Genomic DNA, 18,691 nt, shown 5'->3' on the forward strand with positions numbered 1-18,691 from the left:
GTCTGTCACCCCAGTTCCCACTGTTATAAAACCATATGCTGTCCCTGCTCAGGCTGGGGACTGGAATGGAGGTAGGAGACGTGTGAGGCAATGCAGACATGCTGTAAGAGGCCCTGCTGGCCGACATCACTCGGCGCGAGGCCTGCTGTGGGTGGAACCTGCTTTGCCTCAGCTGTGACGAGTGGTAGGTGTTGGGTGCCCGTGTGTGCCCGTGTGCTCTTCCTGTCCTCTTCTATCCTGGCATTTCTTTCTTTTGTATTCTGTGAGGAGTGGGATAAATATGTATATTTCCGTTCCATAAGAATAGTTGAAAAGAGGATTGCTGCAAAGAAGAACTGCTTTCTTCTTACAGCAAATTGGTAACTCCCTGCAGGTGTGATTCGTTCAAGTAGAATGTGACTGGGTAGAGTGATGTGTTTTGGTCAAATGACAGATTTCAAAAGAGTTAGGTTGGATATTCATATGGTACTCAACAAAAGGTTTTCATGCTGGAAATCTTGCTTGGAACTCTTTTCTAACAGAGGATAGTCTCATGTTTTTATCCAAGAGCAATTTTTCTGCAGAAAAAACATCTGCACTTCTGCGCTGATTTTCTTAAAAAGTTGAGGAAGAACTGCCCTTAAAATATCTAAAACTGCAAATACCAGGTATTCTTCGTTTAAGCCTAAATTTGTAACCTGATGTTAAGATCAAATGTAGTAGTTTAGGGAACCAACTTGGTAAATGTGAAACACTTTGTGCAAATTATTTTTATAATACAATAAATGAAAAAAAATTACTAAATTTAATGTACTATACTCAATAAGCTATTTGCATAAAATATCCATGGAGCCTCATAGAATTGGATATGTACATTATTCTTCTAAAAAGAAGTCCTAAATTTTGATGCTTTTATGTCAAATGTAGGGATTGGGGCTACAATGTTTTATGCCTTCATTCCTAATGAAATGTCAAATGTTCTTAGATTTTCTTTATTGAATTAATTGTTTAACTGTTTATTTTCCATAAGTGGTCACATTTGCTGCAATATGAAGTGATTGAAGTACTGTTTGCAGTGAATTCTGGAGCCCGTGTTCCCAAAGACTATGAATTTGGTGTAGTATCTCTTAATGATGCTATGATAACAACATTGCCATGATACTGATTAACAAAAAAAGGTAGGACTGTTCAGCTTGTTATTTTGAAAACTTCTAGTAGAAGGGAAAAAAATAAAATAAACAAAATTCTAGATTTACAGGTGCTTTAAGGCAATTTATTCCTTGGAATCTTCAAAAGTAGACAGCTTCTCAATACGTTGGGTAATTTGGGAAGAAATGATAGGCATGGTTTTTTTTTCTTTCCATTCTTCCAAATTGCAGAGTTAGAGCTCAGCAGTCATAGCTGAAAGGTATATACTTTTCACTTGGCATAAATCTTCCTCAGAGGTTTTTACAGTAGATTCTTAAAAACATCCGGTAATTTTTGAGTATTTTATTAGCTATTTCTGCAAAAATTAATGTTCATCCCTCTTGGGAAAATTCATAAATAGGTCACATTTTCTCATCTGAAATTCTAGAACAAGTTATTTCATGTGTTGGGTTTCCAATAGTTGTTTGGTGGTGGTGGTGTTGTTGTGTGGTGTTTGTGTGTGTGTTGTTTTTTTTTTTAAGTGACCAATTACAGAGGCAATATTCTAAAAATCTTAGTGGTTGTTTTGTGGTGAGAAGTAGGCTTTTGTCTGTGACTCTTGTGAACCAGGTAAATAATGAAAAGTTGATGAGGTTAGATGCCTTGTTATGTGCTGGAAAAGTGCATTGGGTGTTTTCATTTTCCCAGGTGCTTATGCATGCAGAGCAAAGGAAAATGGCTGAAAGCAATGCTAAGGATGTAATGGACACTAATGCTGTTTTAACGTGCTTTTCTATGAAGAACACTGCTAGCTGTTTTATGCAGATGATTAGTTGTGTGTGGGTTTTGGTTTTAGGCCTACAGGTTTCTATCAGAGCAGAAATCGTGGCTTAGTTTTTGTCTGAACCATTTAATACACTGAGTACGACTTGAACATGAGACTGCGCTACAGAAATTACAGCTTTCGTTTTGTAGCAGCATATATGTGAAAGTACAAATTTCACAGAAATGAAGATTTTTTTTAATATACAGGATCTGATTTCAATGCATGCAAATAGGAATAGTAGTTTCATTTCCCAATAAAACTTAATAAACTAACTGTAGTCAAAGATAGATCTTGAAAGCAGAGGTGTATAAAGGCTCAAAGCCAAGGAGAATAAATAGTCCCTTTACAATTGTTCTGACAAAAAATAATGAAAATGCAGTTAGCAACACCTGATTTGCTTTAACAATATAGCTTATTCTTGTAAATTTTGACTTTTGAAGGATTCAGAGCTATACACTGGAAGTCCTGGGTTTCATTCTGTGTAAAATGACTTCATTTGATTGCCACCTCTCCTGCCCTTCTCTAAACCATTCACGTTGGTTTGCATAGCTCAGGGGGGAGGCGTTGCTACTGTAGAAATCGTGACTTTCTTTAATGACTGAAAAATAAGATTTCCTAAAGTTCAGGCCAGCTGCTGAAGAACAACAATACCTCATTTGTTATAAAATTAGTGGAGCAGATGAATAATACCCAAACTGATCTGGATGCATGATTGTATTTATTGCACTTGCCAGAGCACATAACAAAAAGTTTGGGCTCATTTCATGGTGTTGCGCCAGCTGCACCAGTAGTCTGTATCAGCTGTGAGAAGACAGGCAGCTGATTTAGCATCAAGCTCGAGGTACATTCAGGTGGTGTCTAATGATTAACCCCTTGCCATTTTGAACAACCTCAGGCTGCTTTATGACTAGTCAGCACTCTGTGCTGTGTGGCAATAGCATTTTCTGGCACTGGAAAAACCTAAAGATAGGTTGCTTGTTACCAGCCCCTGGCCTGTTTCTTGATGTTGAAGGGATAGGTAGGTAGCTTCTAATTCTGTGCCATAAAATGAGGCTGAAGCACGATGACTTCCCTAGTGCCACTGGCAGCTTGCAGCCTCTCTAGAGATGTTAACACTACAAGATTCTAGGATAAATTCTTTCAGAACTTTTGAGTTCTTGTTTTTCAGTTACTTAAAATGCTTTGTTCCTTATATCTGTGGCATGTTTATACAGCCAAATAAAGGAATAAATGATAGCTAAGGCTGCTGTTACTCTCATCCCTCCTGAACCATGGCCACCAAGAAATAAAATACCTACACTGCCATTACAGTAAATAAGTTTTGTTCATTTTATGTTTGTCCAATTAAATAAAATCACTTCTAGCTGATACGTATATTTTGTTACAAAAGCTTCCAAGAGACTAGAATAAAAAGCACTGACAAAGGTCAGCTGTACATATGGTCAGACCACCGTGTAAAAGACGCTTTAACTGTATGTTTTGATTTAGATCTTGAGGTTTTTGACTGATAGTGACCTCTGTCAGATCAGACAAGTAGGGCAGACTGCCAGGCGTGTTCGTGGGGCTAAAGAGAGGGAGGAGGAAAGGCAGGAATAAAACAATGGGTTAATCTGAGGCTGTCTCCCAGAGCTGTGGATATATGAATTAGGTGATTTCCACACAGTTCATTGCTGTATGATTGTTTTGCTTACTCTGTGATGCTCACTGGGAAGTCTTATAGTCATTTGGATGGGGTTCAGAACTGACTGCTGACAGTTTCCTAGTACGCAACGTGGGCACTGTTGAACCTGATAGAAACACAACTCTAGCTTAATGTTGTCTTGTCTTTCTTAGCTTCATTCTAAAGCTGTTCTTTTTTTCTTTTTTTATCAAATCTCAATGACATAAATAGCGATACCATTTAGTCTTTCTCAGTAACATAACAGAAACAGAATGTAGTTTACCATGATGCCAAAAATGAGTTTTTTGGTAAATAAGAGATGGCAATCTTTTAGCCAAGGTGTTGGCCTTGCACATTGAAATGTTGGGTACTCAAACATATTCCCTCTGAATCCTTCCAAGATAAGAGAGGAATTTAAGTGTTCTCATCCGGTTGCATTGTCATCTTCTTAAACTATTCTTAAACCAGTAAAAACTTCTGTAGATCTAGTTAGTTATTTCATGTTAGACCCCTGTCAAAGACAAAACATTAAATCATACTCGTGAAGGGAGATAAATGTGAAAAAACATAAGTTAGCTTGTTTTACAATAAAATTCCCATGACACATGAGATAAGTGTATATGTGTTTCCCTCGTAGTTAAAAGTCTGGTCTGTGTGGCTCTAGAAAGAATGCATGACGTGTTATTCCACACTGATAATATCTTTCATTGTGTGTAACGTTCTTGAAAGCTGTTAAATGCATGTACTAAAATAATTCAATTTTTCTAATAAGCTTCATGTGGAAAGCAGGATATTGTTATGTGGTGTTCACTAGACTATTTGCTTTGAATGTCTCGCGTGTAACCTGCCTTCAAGAACTTTTCACAGATGTGTTACTTCTTGGCTGTTTGATCTAGATGGTCTGTGACCAGTTTCAGTTTCAAACAAATGACTGTGACCAGCTTCAGTTTTAAACAAGTTTTTTTAGCTATGGCATAACAACAGTTGTGTAACTGGCTTCTTTTATCTCATGACTTCTGGAAATTGGGTGGTGGAGGATGAGTTTGCTGTTGCTAGAAAGTGTTGATGTTCTAGGTGGAGAAGCTGCGACCAGGATGGTGCATGTGTCTATTGCAGGGGTCTGAACAGCAGTGTAGGGTGGGTGATGGCAGTGCAGGGGAAAAGCTATATGTTAGTCCACATTGAAACTTTTCCTGGCAAACGTTAGTTGAAATAAACAGCTTCAGAAATGTTTGGGCCAACAATAAATCTGATCAGACAAAAGAATGCCAGCCAACTGACACAGCAGTGCTTTTCCCGACCGCGTGTAGTATGATTAGCCCTGACTTGGCAGGGAGGGTGACTGGCGCTGGCAAGCTTGATGAGCAAATCTTCTTTTGTTTTGGATGAATAGAATCCATAGCTATTACTGCTAGCTAATGTTTATTAAACAAGGGCTTCCCTTTGAGAAATATCTACATTTAAAATAGGTAATGTGTTTTTTACACTAAGGGTAGCTGTTTCAATCGCATTCACGACCACTCCATCGAGGAGTGGGATGCTAATGCCAGAACAGCATGCTGCTCAGGTGGAAAGCCTGTTGGTGTTAGCCAGGCCAGCTGCTTTGCTGTATCGTCCTTGTGTATTAGATTTTTCTGCAGGTGAGTTGAGGCTGTCAACTAAGATCTTAATGTAGGTTTGTCAACTTTGAAAACAAGCTTTTTATGTCCTATCCTTTTTCTCTGCTTCTCCTACAGAGCACGCTTCCCTTGTGGTTGCCTTTACGTTTGGAATCAGGTTTTTTTCAGGTGAAGTAAATGATGGATTAAACCCCAGTGACAGAAGATTTGCAGACCAATTACTAAGCTCTCCCAAGCTATTTTTGTTCACTTTTAGGAGCTCTTTTCCTTTTGGGCAGAGAGAGCTGGTTGATTCTTAAAGCAAGACTTCCAACAGACCCATCAGTGAGGCAAGCAGCCTGACTTCTGTGTCCTCTCTGCCAGCAACACCATTGCATTGTACTGGTCCGGAGTACTAACTAGTCTGTCATGGTATTGGAATTCATGTTATCAAGCTTGAGAACAACGTATATATATTTTAAACTTGACATAGTATCCATTGCTGGAGGAATTTCCTGCTTGCCTTCATGTAGAAAAATGAACTTGTACAGTGAGGCAAGAAAGGACAGAAGAAAAACTGAAAGTAAAATCTGAGTTTTGTGACTACTTAGGTCAGATTGGATTGCTGCAGGAGCAATTGCTACTACATTTCTTCATGCATCTTTTCACTGTAAACAGTGTTTGCTCTACCGTTGTTTTGGTCTCTGGGAACTCTTTAGTATTGAAACTGTTTTTATTAATCTGGTATATTAAGATTCTTTTACAACCTGAGGCTTATAAATCTGTCACGACCAGGAAATCCCTCTATTAGTGTATGTTTGGTGAGTTTCACTTGCTGAATGGGGGGTCACTGTAGTTCCTGATGGCTTCTGCCCCCTCCCTGATCACTCCCTGTGTCACGGTCCTTTTGTCTTCGCAAGTACAGAAACAGTGTTTGTTATTCTATAAACAAATAATACTGTGATGGAATACAAAGAAATCTCAGTTGGGTGTAGCCAGATTTTTGCTTTTGAGAGTAAATAACTAACTGCATGCTTGAATGCATTTTAGTGATAGTGTTTCTCTGGGATGGTATGATAAACTTCTAATTCAACTCAGCAGTTGTTTTCAACATGTGTTTTCCTTTGAAGCTTACTGCTTCTGTTTCAGACTTGAAGAGGCTTGTGTCCCCTGAGATTTTTCTCTACCTCCTTTCCCTCTCTCCCTGTTTTTTTGCTTGTTTTCCCCAGCTCTGCTGGTCTGGGAAGATATTAAATGTTAATACTCAGAAACTGCATCTCGGTATCAGATGTACTCTAATTAGCCTCCTGTATGACTCTTTTTTTTTTGCCTTTACCCAACCTGTAAGGAACCTTAAGAGGCTGTTCATAACAGCCTGTAATAACAAGCCTGTATTTGCAGATCATACTGAACCCTGCAGAGGAACTTGTCCAGTTTGTCATATGTCTGTAATGCCATCCTTCCTGAGGATCTGGGAGCAGTCTGTAGACTGGCTTGCCTGCTTTCCTGCCTTGTTTGCCCTCCCATACTTGTTATGGGACCATAAGTCTGCCCACCGTGTCCCCAAAGGACCTGGCTATGGTGTATGTGCATGGGTATTCCAGATCACCTGATCATAACCTGATGTTTTTTTCTCTCTGGCCACAAGCGGACTTGTGTCCATCAGAAGATTGGGTGCCTTCATCTTGGCTACATGAGAGATGCAGTTCTGGTCAGATAGTGCACTGGTGCAGACCATTGCTAATCGCACTTGTTCCCATGTGAGCTTCTGTCAATGCTGTGTTTTGGTGAGGAATTATGCAGGTCTCTTGCATGAAGAATCACCATTTCTTGTTTTGGCTGTAGCTCCTGCTTGCTCTGTTTAATCTTCTGAGGTGTGTTGCTCTTAACTGAAAGAGGCGGTAAGCATCCACCATCATCATCCAATGGTGATTCTATCCACTGTTTTCATGCCTTTCTTGATTTCTGTAGGCTTCTTTCAGACCCCTGTAAGTCACCTCTTTTCCAGCGTCCCAACTCCCAGTACTGTTGTTTCAAGCCTGGATAACTTTTCATATCAAATTTCAAGCCTGGAGCCTTTAGATCAAAGCGTATTTGTCATGAATTACTTCCACCATTAATGTGTACGTACTGAATTCTTGCCATTTTTTGTACCAGTGTCTTCACACTTTCTGCTGTTGTCCGCTGTTGCCTTGTCAGTTCAAAATCACTGGATGTATAAATGTAAATGAAGATACAACTACGTTTCTCTTTAATACATTGCATACAGCTTTCTTAATTTATGGCTCTGTGAGATGTGTTTTTCTAGTCTTCTGTATATCCTGTCAAGGATACAGAGCTTCCTACCCCCCTCCAGCAGGAAAAAACATGCAAAGTGCCAGTGAAGGGTAGATAATGTTTTGCCTTAGTCCACTTCCTGAGTCAAGGTTTTTCCTTTGACCATGTAAAAGCCAGCCGGAATTGAAAAAATCTCTTGATATTGGATGTCTAAGGACATAAAGCCTGAAGCATAGTGATCCTTGGAAGGCTTGCTATTGGGGATTGTATAAGTTTACTTTTGTACGCGATATAACGTAGTATTGTTGGTTTGTAGTCTTCACCACCTACACACAACAGTAGTGGTATATTGTACTGATGTATCATGTTGTACTTTGCTGATTCTTTAGAAAAAGCAGGTATTCTGGCCTGAATGTAATGTCTTGTAGTCAGAATAAAATGGCTCAAATTTGCTCTGAGTAATACTGGATCAATTTGCACTGTACTAAATGGTCTGTATTGACCTGTTTGTTATCGTGCCCACAGACAGCACAGAAATGCCATTCCTTTCTACTCTATGGGGAAGTGAGTCAGCTTGTACTAGATCCTCTTTTTCTTTTTCATAAGCTAGACTTTCCTGAGTTTGAAAGCTTTTTACCACAACTTGCAACGCAGCACTCTCATGCATGTGAAACTTTATTCCGTGCACCAGCACCTTTTCTGTAGCAGAACGGAAGAGCTTGTGGTTCAACCTGTGCAATGTATACAGCAGGAACTATTAAAGAAAAGGGGGGGGGGGGTGTTTACTGAAGGCAGAGGCACAAAGCAGGAGAATTATGCTGTAGAAAGGAGTGTATGTTGTCCCGTGTATGCTTTTTTGAGAATTTTTCTAGCTTAGAAATTCTACAAAAAATATTTTGGTTTTCAATTTCTTTATCTGGTTTGACATGCCCAAAGACAGAGCTTTGTTGGATCTAGGCCTGTGTACTAAAGATGCTTAAGATTTAACTGTTATGTGTTAAAAGCTAACCAACATTTGCCAGAAATTTGTTGTTTTGCTTAATTCTATGAGTATACAGAATTTTTGAAAATGACTTTACTTGCAATGTTGCATGTCATTTACATATAAACTTTTGGCAAATGCGAGTATAACCTGTTTTGAAACAATTTCCTTGTTTCAGGCATGCCCAGCTTCCATTTGGCCTACTTCAGTGTAGCCAAATATCATCAAAGTATTTTTTTATTGTAATTTTTGTGTGTTAATTCACTGTTCTAATATAGCTTCTTATTTATTTATTTATTTATTTATTTTTTAGAAAATCGAGATGGCCTGCATCAGGTAGTACATGAACGCTTGGGAGAGTTGCTGCGTGTTTTAAAAGCAGTGATAAATAAACATCAGACTCTAAACTCAGTTGATATTCTTAGTGCCGCCGGAACAGTTATTGCAAAAGTAAAAGGTAAGGAAATATTGCCTTTTAAATTCAGGGAGAAATTTAATGAGTGACCTGCTTGACTATGCCTTAGTGTTTTAGGTGGGATTCTTTGTATACAGAAGAAACAAGTTTTTTAATAGCAAAACATTAACATATGTTTAATATACCTTCTCTAAGTGAAATGTAATATTAAATAGTTTGTTCTCCTGTTGTAATAAAATTCAGTTGAAAGGAAGCTAGCTGCAAAACCACACTGAATTCTAAAAGCACAAACCTTTGATCTTGATCTGTTCTTTACCTTTATTTCAGAATAATATCTCAGAATGATAAACATCAGGCTTATCCACTGAGACTTGCCAAAAATTTTTGCTGAGTACTGTGAATTTATAGGGATGGTGTTAGATTTATATTAAGTGAAGAAATATTTAAATGAGCAATCCAAATCTGAATGGCCTAACACTTAAATAAATTCCTTAAAACAGATAATAAGCATGGTAAAGGTAACAACAAACAGAGGATTGCAGGCATATATGTTAATACTTTCTGTTATTGGCCTTTACTGTTGCAGTTTTCTGTGTGTCAGACAAATACCAGTGGTGCAGCATACAACTGTTCCAGCCCAGTAAATCATAGCTGTTTCTTCTCTGTGTAGCGTTTGACTACAGCTCTCCCTGTTCTGGAATAAATCCAGTATATTCCTGTGGAATGACCAGTTTATTCAACGTGGCATGGAGAACGCTTTCAGTAGGATTAAATCTGTACCTCTTGTGTTAAATCATGTGGAATGTCTTTGATCAGAGATGTCTAGTTTAGTTTTTCTCCTTGTTCTAGTTTTTTTCCTCATTTCCTAATTAATGTTAGTATGTCTGAATATATACTGCCAACTCACTGAAGTAGGAATTTCAGTGAAAATACTAACGTGTTTAGCTGCCTGATTCCTGTATCTCAGATTCTTCCAGGCTTTTCCTAGCTTGTTTATGTTAATAGGTAGTTTTAGCTGTTTGATCCTTGAGTATGGCAGCTACTAGCAGCCCGTTTTGCATTTTATTATGGCTGCATGTAGAACATGCTCTAGGTCTCCCTGGTATTTGATATGATCGCAGGATTGTAACTCTGCAACCTCTGAGCTTGCTTTAGAGCATTGTATGTAACAGTAGAAAAATAGAGGGTATCTTCCTGTATCTTCCTGGCTGCTCTCTGGAAGACTGAAGTACATGTGTGAAATTGTAATCAGATATGTATCAATGAGAACAGGTTAAATGTTTAGTGAATGTAACTCTACAGCCACCTTAGACAACCTGTTCCCACGCTGTAGTGTTATGGTAAGATTCCTTTGTCCGTTGGACACAGGGCAATGTTGAGCTGCTCTTTCTTCAGTTAGAGCAACCTTGAGGAGAACTGACTCAAGGTATGCAAGCAAATCAAATTATGTCAACCTTTGCTAAATCCCATTTCCAAAAACTTCTGCAATGATATCTATCCTTTCTGGACTACGTGCTTTATCAAGATTGCTATTGATATGCAGTGCCCCCAAACTGACCAATTCCTATGCCATTAGTGTGTACCATTGCTGGGTAAAGCAGTAGGATTATTTTCATCCTCTTGTGAGGTAACAATGTTGATAGATCCCGTAAATACGTTGGCCTTCTTTATAACAAGTGCACTTTTGTCATTTTTTTTGTATTTGATTTAAAGTCCGTTCTTCATCCTTGGTCACTTTCTGTAGTTCTGTTACAGAACCAATTAACCAGATATAGGCTTACATATTTTTCTCCCATTCCCTTCTCCTTCTGAAGTGGAGAATTAAATACTTTGTTGAATTGCATAGTTTTGGGTGGGGGTTGTGTTCTGGATGTTTCAAATTCTAATCAATTCCTTCAGAGTATTTGTAATTTTCTGAATCCAATACCATGCATAGTTATTCTCTCATCTTTTCACACTCTGTTCCATCATTGAGTTTCAATAGCACTGAACCCTGGTCAGGTGTACTGGTGTTTCATATATTCTCTTACAGGCATCTATTTCTGCCTGGTTTGATGAGTAGCTGTTCTTTGAATAGTTACTTTAGGATTCATTCATTTCTCTGGATAATGAGCAGAAGAAATAACTTGTATTAAGCTGCTTTTTGGTGATACAGATACTTAAAAATACTTTTTGACTTTTTCTCATAGTAACAAGATTTAATGTTTGCACTTCAAATAAAAACCTCAATGTTAGCAGCTAGTTAAGTTCACTTACTGTTAATATGTTATCAGGAACTATAGTTGTAGAGGATTGCATAATTTTCTAGATGGTAAGAGAAACTACTGTTAGGAAAACTACTGCATGTTGTATAAGTACTGAATTTTGAAGTACATATTCTTTATTCTAAGAACGTCACTTGAAGCAAAAGCAGTAGAGTCATGTCATCCAGTTGTCTGGCAAATGTATTCAGATGGGTCAAGTTGTAAGACTACTTGAGGTATGTCTGAAAAGTGTGTTCAGCCACAGCTCACTTGAACTATCTTAAATATGATCTTGTGTGATGAGAAACCTCTTAAAGAAAAAAGCATGTTAGTGGGTGATTTTGTTACAGCTGGACTTTGGCCTTGAGCTGGAATCGAGTACAAGTTTTGACACACACACCAGATTGCATTAATTTTTGAATAATTTTCTTATAGGCAATCGTTTGACAGTACTGAAAATCTAGCTTTAAGACTCTTGCTACAGTGATTGTATGGTGCACAGTGCTGATCTGATACAAATGTGTTCTTCCAGTTAGAATATATAAATAAATAGATTATCTGATAGAATAAAAGACTGTGGTGTGAAATTACTCTTAATAGCATTCTGAATAGGTTCTCATGGAGTTATTCATTTATCTCATAAGCAGCATACATTCAGCTGGCCTAGAATTGAGAAGCTGGCATAAATTGTCTGATTATTCTTTGGCTAAAGCAAACACGAGCTTGCTCTGTGGTGAATCATCATTCTTCTGATCCTGCGCTGTGTGACCTGGCACTGTGCATTTCCCAAGTTAATTGCCAAGGAAATGGAGTCTGAGCTGAAGCTTAAGACCACAGTCTCCATCAGTCCTGCCTCAATATTTGTAGCCTTTGATACAAACAACATGTACATGTAGTATCACTTACTACTGGTTGCTCAGCCACTTTAGAGTATTCCTAATGTCTGGAGATAGAAATGGGAAGTTACAGGGCTTCAGCTTGTTCAGATTGTTCCTTTAGTCTTCTCAGAGAACAGCAAACCTTTGTTGTACGAAAAAGGCCTGTATCCCCCCGCAGCATCATCTGTACTAAACGTGAGGGCAGCTTGTCCCTCTCCTCAGCACCTGTTTGGTTCTCACAGCTGGTTTTTGTGTGAGCATTGTTACTCAATGTCTGTGTTCAAACTGAAGTAAACTGCTGCTGGAAGTGAGGAAGTTCAAGTAAAAATATCACATGTTGCAGTGAATAGTGATCATATCAGACCTTGAGTTTGCTTACAGTGACCTGTCAGTAACACAAGAGTTCACAGGTTTTCATCTGTGGTTATTTCACTAGAAGTAATGTAACTTTTGGATAAACAGGAAGCTACAAGAATGAGAGGACTCAGTAAGATAGAAGTAGTATCCTTTTTCCTCTGTCTTCCCAGGCTGTGTTAATGTGACATTATGGAATAAGTTCATCTGAATCATCTGCTTCTTGTCACTGGAGGACAGAACTATAAAAAGATGTGGAAGCACTCTGTAGTCAAATTTATGACTAGGAAGCTTAACCTGCCACAGAAAATTTCTAATGTTGTTTATATAGGAGACGATGAAATGGCAGCAACTTGGGATTTACACATGATTATTTTTTTCCCTTTTCAGAAATAGAAACTAAACTGTTTTAGGTTCTTGAAAGATCTCTGTGAATCTGCAGAATGCCAGGTTTTCAGTCCTAGGATGTATTTGGAACTTTACACAGGGACATATGGTGATTTTAACAAATGATTGCCTTTGTTCTTAATGAAATCAGTTAGAGTAACTTTAGAAACAGTGATTGGGAGAAGAGTTGGAAATCTGGCTTGTGATATGTTTTTAATACCTAATGCTTTCTCTTTTGGACAGGTTGAAGGAGAAACTAACTATGTGGCATGTTACCTCAATCTTGTTACAGAGAATGATGTTTGGCAGAACAGATCATGTCAGACTCTACCATTCTAAACTGAGGCTGCAGAAAAATGTGGAGGAAAAAAATCAGCCTTGTTCTCTCAAGTTACACCTTTAATTGAATAGAATAGTTCGGTTGGAAGGAACCCGCAAAAATCATCAAGTCCAACTGCCTGACCACTTCAGGGCTAACCAAAGTTAAAGCATACTATTGAGGGCATTGTCCAAATGCCTCTTGACACTGACAGGTGTGTGGCATCAACCACCTTTCTAAGAAGCCTGTTCCAGTGTTCAACCACCCTTACGGTAAAGAAATTCTTCCTTGTGTCCAATCTGAACCTCCCCTGGCACAACTTTGTGCTGTCCCTCGTGTCCTGTCATCAATTCCCAGGGAGCAAAGGCCAAGAGGCCAGCACCTCCCTTTGGGCTTCCCTGCCTCAGGAGCTGTAGAGAGCAATGAGGTCGTGCCTCTGACTCCTCCTCTTCAGACCAGACAACCCAAGTGTACTCAGCCTCTCCTCATAGGACATGCCCTCCAGCCCTTTACAAGCTTTGTTGCCCTCCTGTTCATCTCGCAGTTGGACAATTCAACCAGAAGGATGCTGTGAGGGACAGTATCAAAGGCCTTACTGAAGTCCAGAAAGACCACATCAACTGCCTTCCCTTCATCCACCAAGCAGGTGACCTTGTTCTAGAATGATATCAAATTAAGAAGGCAGGAGTTGCACTCCTTAACCCATGTTGACTATGCTTGATAACAGCTTAGTGATTTAGATGCATTTCAGTAGCACACAGAATAATCTTCTCCACAAATTTTCCAGTGACTGAGGTTGAACTAACAGGTCTGTAGTTTCCTGGGTCAGCAGGGACATCCTCAGAATCTCAAGACCTTTGGTAAATTGTTGAGATAGGTCCAGCTGTAACACCCACGAACTTCCTCAGTACTCTGGGGTGAATCCTGTCAAGCCCCAGGAACGTTCAGCTGATACGGCTTGGACATGACATGGTTCACTGTGCCTCTGTGCTTGGACTGTACTCCTCATGCATACTTGCTTGTGTGCTTTGTGAAGAGTGTCTTTTAAATGACACCTCACTGGATCTGGAAGAATTGAGACTTACTGAAGCTTCTCACTTGGAACTGATTCAAACTCTTATTTCTGGAAGTCACTTCCCAGTCTGACACACCGTCATACTCGTAGTTGTTATTTTCCCATTCAGTATCTTTAAATTGTTGACGGCCACAGACAGCACAAAGTGCATGGTTCTCATGATCAAATGCTGAACTCAAGACTGCAATGTTATTTTGCTCTAAATTACATTTCTTGACTTAATTGAATCCCTAGAATGAAAAGGGATTCCTGGTAAAGCTGAAAATTGAAGTTACTTAGGAATTCCTGGTTTAGATATGTTTCTTATAATAGCTCTGTGTCAAAGTTAAACACCTCTAGCAGGGTGAAGTCATTTCAGTTTGGTGTATCTGTGGTGTAAATTCTAAGCAAGCTGTATTATGGAACGTGTAGGAAACAGTTCCTCAAACTTGTAAGCACTGTGAGTAAGCTAGTGGGGAGGTTGTCAAACCTGGTAGTAGGTACAGGTGGGTGAAGTTTTATGGCACAGGGAGCTCAAAGTGGAACTGGGGTGAATGATGGGTAATAACAAGAAGCATTAAATACTCTTCATCTGAGGGGGGCATCTGTTTTTTAGTTTTGTCTATTTTCTTGTTTGAGTAGTGTTTTTTGTTTTTGAAACAATTCTGAAAGGTTCTTGAAAGCGTTGTTGGGAGTTTAAGGAAGGAAAATGTGTTGCAGGGATACTTGGGTCCAGCGAATCAGCCAGTTGGTTCTGGCTTGCTGCTTAAAAGTCAGCTGGTGAGGCATGGATTGAAGTTGTATTCTGTCTGAGGAAGTGGGTGGTGGTGTTGCCATCTCAGCCTATCAGGTGTGAGAAAATTGATCAGCAAAGAGAAAAACTCGCAGCCTGTACTTTAGACTTGCCTGGGCTCTGCATGCAGCTGGCAAGGTAGCTTTGCTGCATCCAGTCCTGCACGTGTCTCTGGGAGGGGGAAGGAGGAAGCGAGCAAACTACTGCAGTCTCCAGCATGTCCCCTGGGTTCCTGGGCTGTGCTGGCCTCACTGGACAGGCAGGGGACGAGAGAGCAACGCAGGAGCTTGTGTGCTGTAGCCACTGTGAGCTGTCTCAGCTTCTTCTTTTGAAGACCTTGGTCGCACTTTGGTCTTGACGCTTGACAGCCTCTTCTTCAGAAACTTTGCTCAAGTATCCTCAGTCCAGCTCCCGGGATTGCAGCTTCCTGAAGGTCCACAGTGATTGCTGGTTCCCCAGCCTCTTCTGTGCTTGGTTCAGAAAGCTTTAGAGAGCGTGACCCAGAAATAGAAACTCTGCAGGGTTTAGCAGCATTTTCATGAGGATACCAAGCCACCTCAGTTTGAAGACAGTTTTGCTAGCATTGGAAATAAAGATACTTTCATGCAAGCCAGGTTTGCAGTTCAGGTACAAGCTTCTAGATCTTAATGTATTGCTACCATATAATTTTTTTTAAAGCCTGTCATGTGCAATCTGAAGTCTTACTTAAAAGCACTGCTACATTGCATTCTCACTTTGAAATGTGTACAACTATAGATAGATAGCTGTCACTTCCAGACAGGGAAATATTACTATAGTTCATTGTTGTCAGTAGCTATTGTGTGCAGTCAGGATGTCCTGGGGAAAGAGTGTGCATGGTTTAAAGTTGATGTTAAGTACATCAGCATTCCAGCAGTTATAAGCTAGAAGAAAGCTGTTTGTATCTAGCTGAATTGGAGATTGGGCTAACCTTTTTTTTTTTTTTTTTTTTTTTGCTGTGGAGGGGAAGTGGTAACTGAAAATTTTTGAGATTTGTTGTTCAGTTTCTTATGGAACCTGAAAAGAAATGATTTCTCTGATGTGTAATATGTAAAGCTTAATAAAACTCTTCCTGGAAAAGAAAGGCAGAGTGAAACAGACGGCATTTCTTTAGGGAGAGATTTTCTGTATTAATGGCTTGATAGCAAAGTGAAAGAACAGCTCTTTCTCTGAAGACTCTGCAGCTAATGGATATCCGAATATTTCAGCGGTAAGTGTTTTGAACATACAGTCAGCTTTTGTCAGTTCCTTTTAACTTTGAAACAGTTTGCATGTCATGCTGGCACTCAAATGATTTTTCCAGTCATTAGTGGCTGTTAATCAATTGATCTCGTAATAACCATTGTTGCTTACTGATTTGGAATGCAAAGTTTAGATTTATAATCAGTGTTATCTCAGGAAAGCTGAGACTTTCCACTAACCTGAATTTTAAAAATACATATAAAAAAAAAATCCTCTGGTATTTACAAAGTTGTTAAAAACTGTGGTGTTTTGAGTCTCATTTCAAACAAAGCTGCCAGAGACTTTTTTAATGTAATGTACCAGAAGAATTAAGAGGTGGGAGAAGCCTTAATTTAGCAGGGAACTGTGGCTACAGAGTCTGTTAACATTTTTGTAAAACGTGGTGTTTTTTATTGCTGTAGGCTTATTACAACACATTTTTCCAGGTCTGCAAGTAATTGTGGAAATAGCCCACAAGAAGAATACATATTTTATGTAATAGCTTTGTACAGAAATAGTTGTTATAGAAATGCTGGTGAGGCCTGTTGGCTTGCTGTGTAAAAAGGAATGGATTCAATTGTGTTAATTTACTAGTTTAGATTTCCTTTGTGAAAGGAAAAGTTTTTATGGGGGAGCAGATTACTGTACTTTCTTTGTTTGTTACCCATTAGGGTTTAGGCACCTGGCAGGAAGCTTGAATGCTTCTAAAGATTGAAGTCTGTTACATTAATTTGTTAAGAAAATGTGCATAGAATGGATAATGGTATAAAGTGATTTAATTTTTGCTACTTTTAGAAGTCATCGCAGTCGATTATTTCCATATTAGTACTTAAGATGTAAGGAGGATTAATAGTCACAGATCTTGCAAAAAGTAATTAATAAAATCACAATAGAAGCAATGTAAAGGGGTGAATAACTGTATGTGTCACTGCAGTATTTCTGAAACAGTATATAATTTATAGTAATTTAGGCATGTAGTTGATGAAGTATATTGCATTGCTTAAATAAAATCAAGCATTTAAAGATACTAATGTGGGATTGTCACGGCTCCCCATGTAAAACTGACTTCCATCGAAAGGGCTCAGCTTTGGCTCAAAGGGGTATATTTGACTTTTGAACAAAAAAAAAATTCCCAGTCACCAATGATTTAGGAGTTGGGTTGGAAACTAGATAAAAAAATGTTGTGGTTTTTGTCTTCTCCTTTCTCTGTCCTCTCCCTTGTCTGGCAGTTGTATTAATAGAAACTCTGAATGAATCATTCCTTTTGTCTCCACGTTATTCCAGTTTGTCATGGAAGCCTGTTAAAGGGTTAGTGTTGCCTGCCTAACTACTCTTCTTGGTTACCAGCTCAAATCATCTAGTTTGTCCAAAAATGTTTCCGTTCCTATTTCGAAACTATGATAGCTATGCCTTGCTTCTTCCACACTTTTAAAAGGCTGCGGGGGTTTTGCCAGACTATGAAGCTAATAATTGAAGTGTTTTGCAATGGATGCTACTTTTTGGTAGCTTTCTGTTTTTCAAAACATAAACACCATGTTCTGGGTGTACACAGGATTGCATGCAGATAGAGGGGGACCCTCATAAACTGCTGCTCCTGTTCTGAAGTTATCTAACCAGAAAGGGAGAAGCAATTGTTCAAATATTTTGTTTCTGAGCTCTTTTATGATGGTGTCACTGCTGTGATTTGATTTGACGCTTGCTGATATTTAACTATTCACCTCTTCCACCAACATTACCGTCGTGTTCCTGCACAAAGCTCCTGTTTAAGTGGGAAGATAGAGGAAGTAATAGTAATCTGTTTGCATTGTGGGAAGCATCTGGAAGGCAGTCATTTCTTTCCTTTCAAGTTCTTCGAATTTTTTAATGTGTTTTTGAAATTGTTGAGAATTATAATACTGCCTGTTCTATAGGAGACTGTATAAACTTGTCTTCAGGCACAGTGAACTTTCTTGACCCCACCTCTCACCCTTTGGTTTTCATCTTTTTCATAAGCGGTGAACTTCAAAGAAGTTAATGAAGAAAACAAGAGAGAACTCTTCAGTGAAATATTTACTTCCATTGAAACATTGGCATTTACCTTTGGAAACGTGTAAGTTGGAATCTGAGAGTTGTAAAGAGTTCAGTGGAGCTGAATCAAATCAAGATTTGAGCAACAACAACAGCAAAAAAAGCCTTTTGTTTCCTTACAAGCAAATATTGGCTGAAAAATGAATTTAAATTGACCGTATTCAGAATGCTTTTTCTGCTTTGTTTTTTTGATGTTTGTTTGTTTTCTTAACAAGGGAAGCCATGATGGAAATAGATGGTATAGAAATGGTAGGACATGGTATAGAAATTGCAGGGAATTCAAAACTACTTGTGACAATCTTTGTGCAGAACTTTTAAAGAGTATTAGAGAGATGATCTGAATTTTTGTTCTCAGTATTCTGAAATTACGTAGGTGAAGTAATGAAGTAACACAGCTCTTTGTTTTTCTGGTAGTGTTTCAGACTTCCTTATGGGAGATGTAGACAATGGCTCGTCACTGGGACTTCCTGTATCTCGGAGAAGTCAGGTAGG

General features: G+C 38.9%; 1 protein-coding gene across 9 annotated transcripts in view; it reads left to right on the forward strand.

Annotated features, from left to right (window-relative positions):
- ARHGAP29 (Rho GTPase activating protein 29) overlaps window positions 1-18,691 on the forward strand; it is a 59,304-nt gene that overhangs the window by 20,541 nt on the left and 20,072 nt on the right. For 7 of the 9 annotated variants that reach the window (XM_080602817.1, XM_080602815.1, XM_080602821.1 and 4 more), the window contains exons 3-5: window positions 8,764-8,907; window positions 18,125-18,221; window positions 18,614-18,686. In XM_080602817.1, coding sequence (XP_080458943.1) covers window positions 8,764-8,907; window positions 18,125-18,221; window positions 18,614-18,686 — 314 coding nt within the window. Of the gene's footprint in view, window positions 1-8,763; window positions 8,908-8,982; window positions 16,122-18,124; window positions 18,222-18,613; window positions 18,687-18,691 lie in introns of those variants that run through there. The other 2 variants (XM_080602823.1, XM_080602822.1) reach the window with 2 other exon arrangements.

The sequence above is a fragment of the Anser brachyrhynchus genome (assembly GCF_964034855.1).
Source record: "Anser brachyrhynchus genome assembly, chromosome: 8".
Lineage (NCBI taxonomy): Eukaryota > Metazoa > Chordata > Aves > Anseriformes > Anatidae > Anser > Anser brachyrhynchus.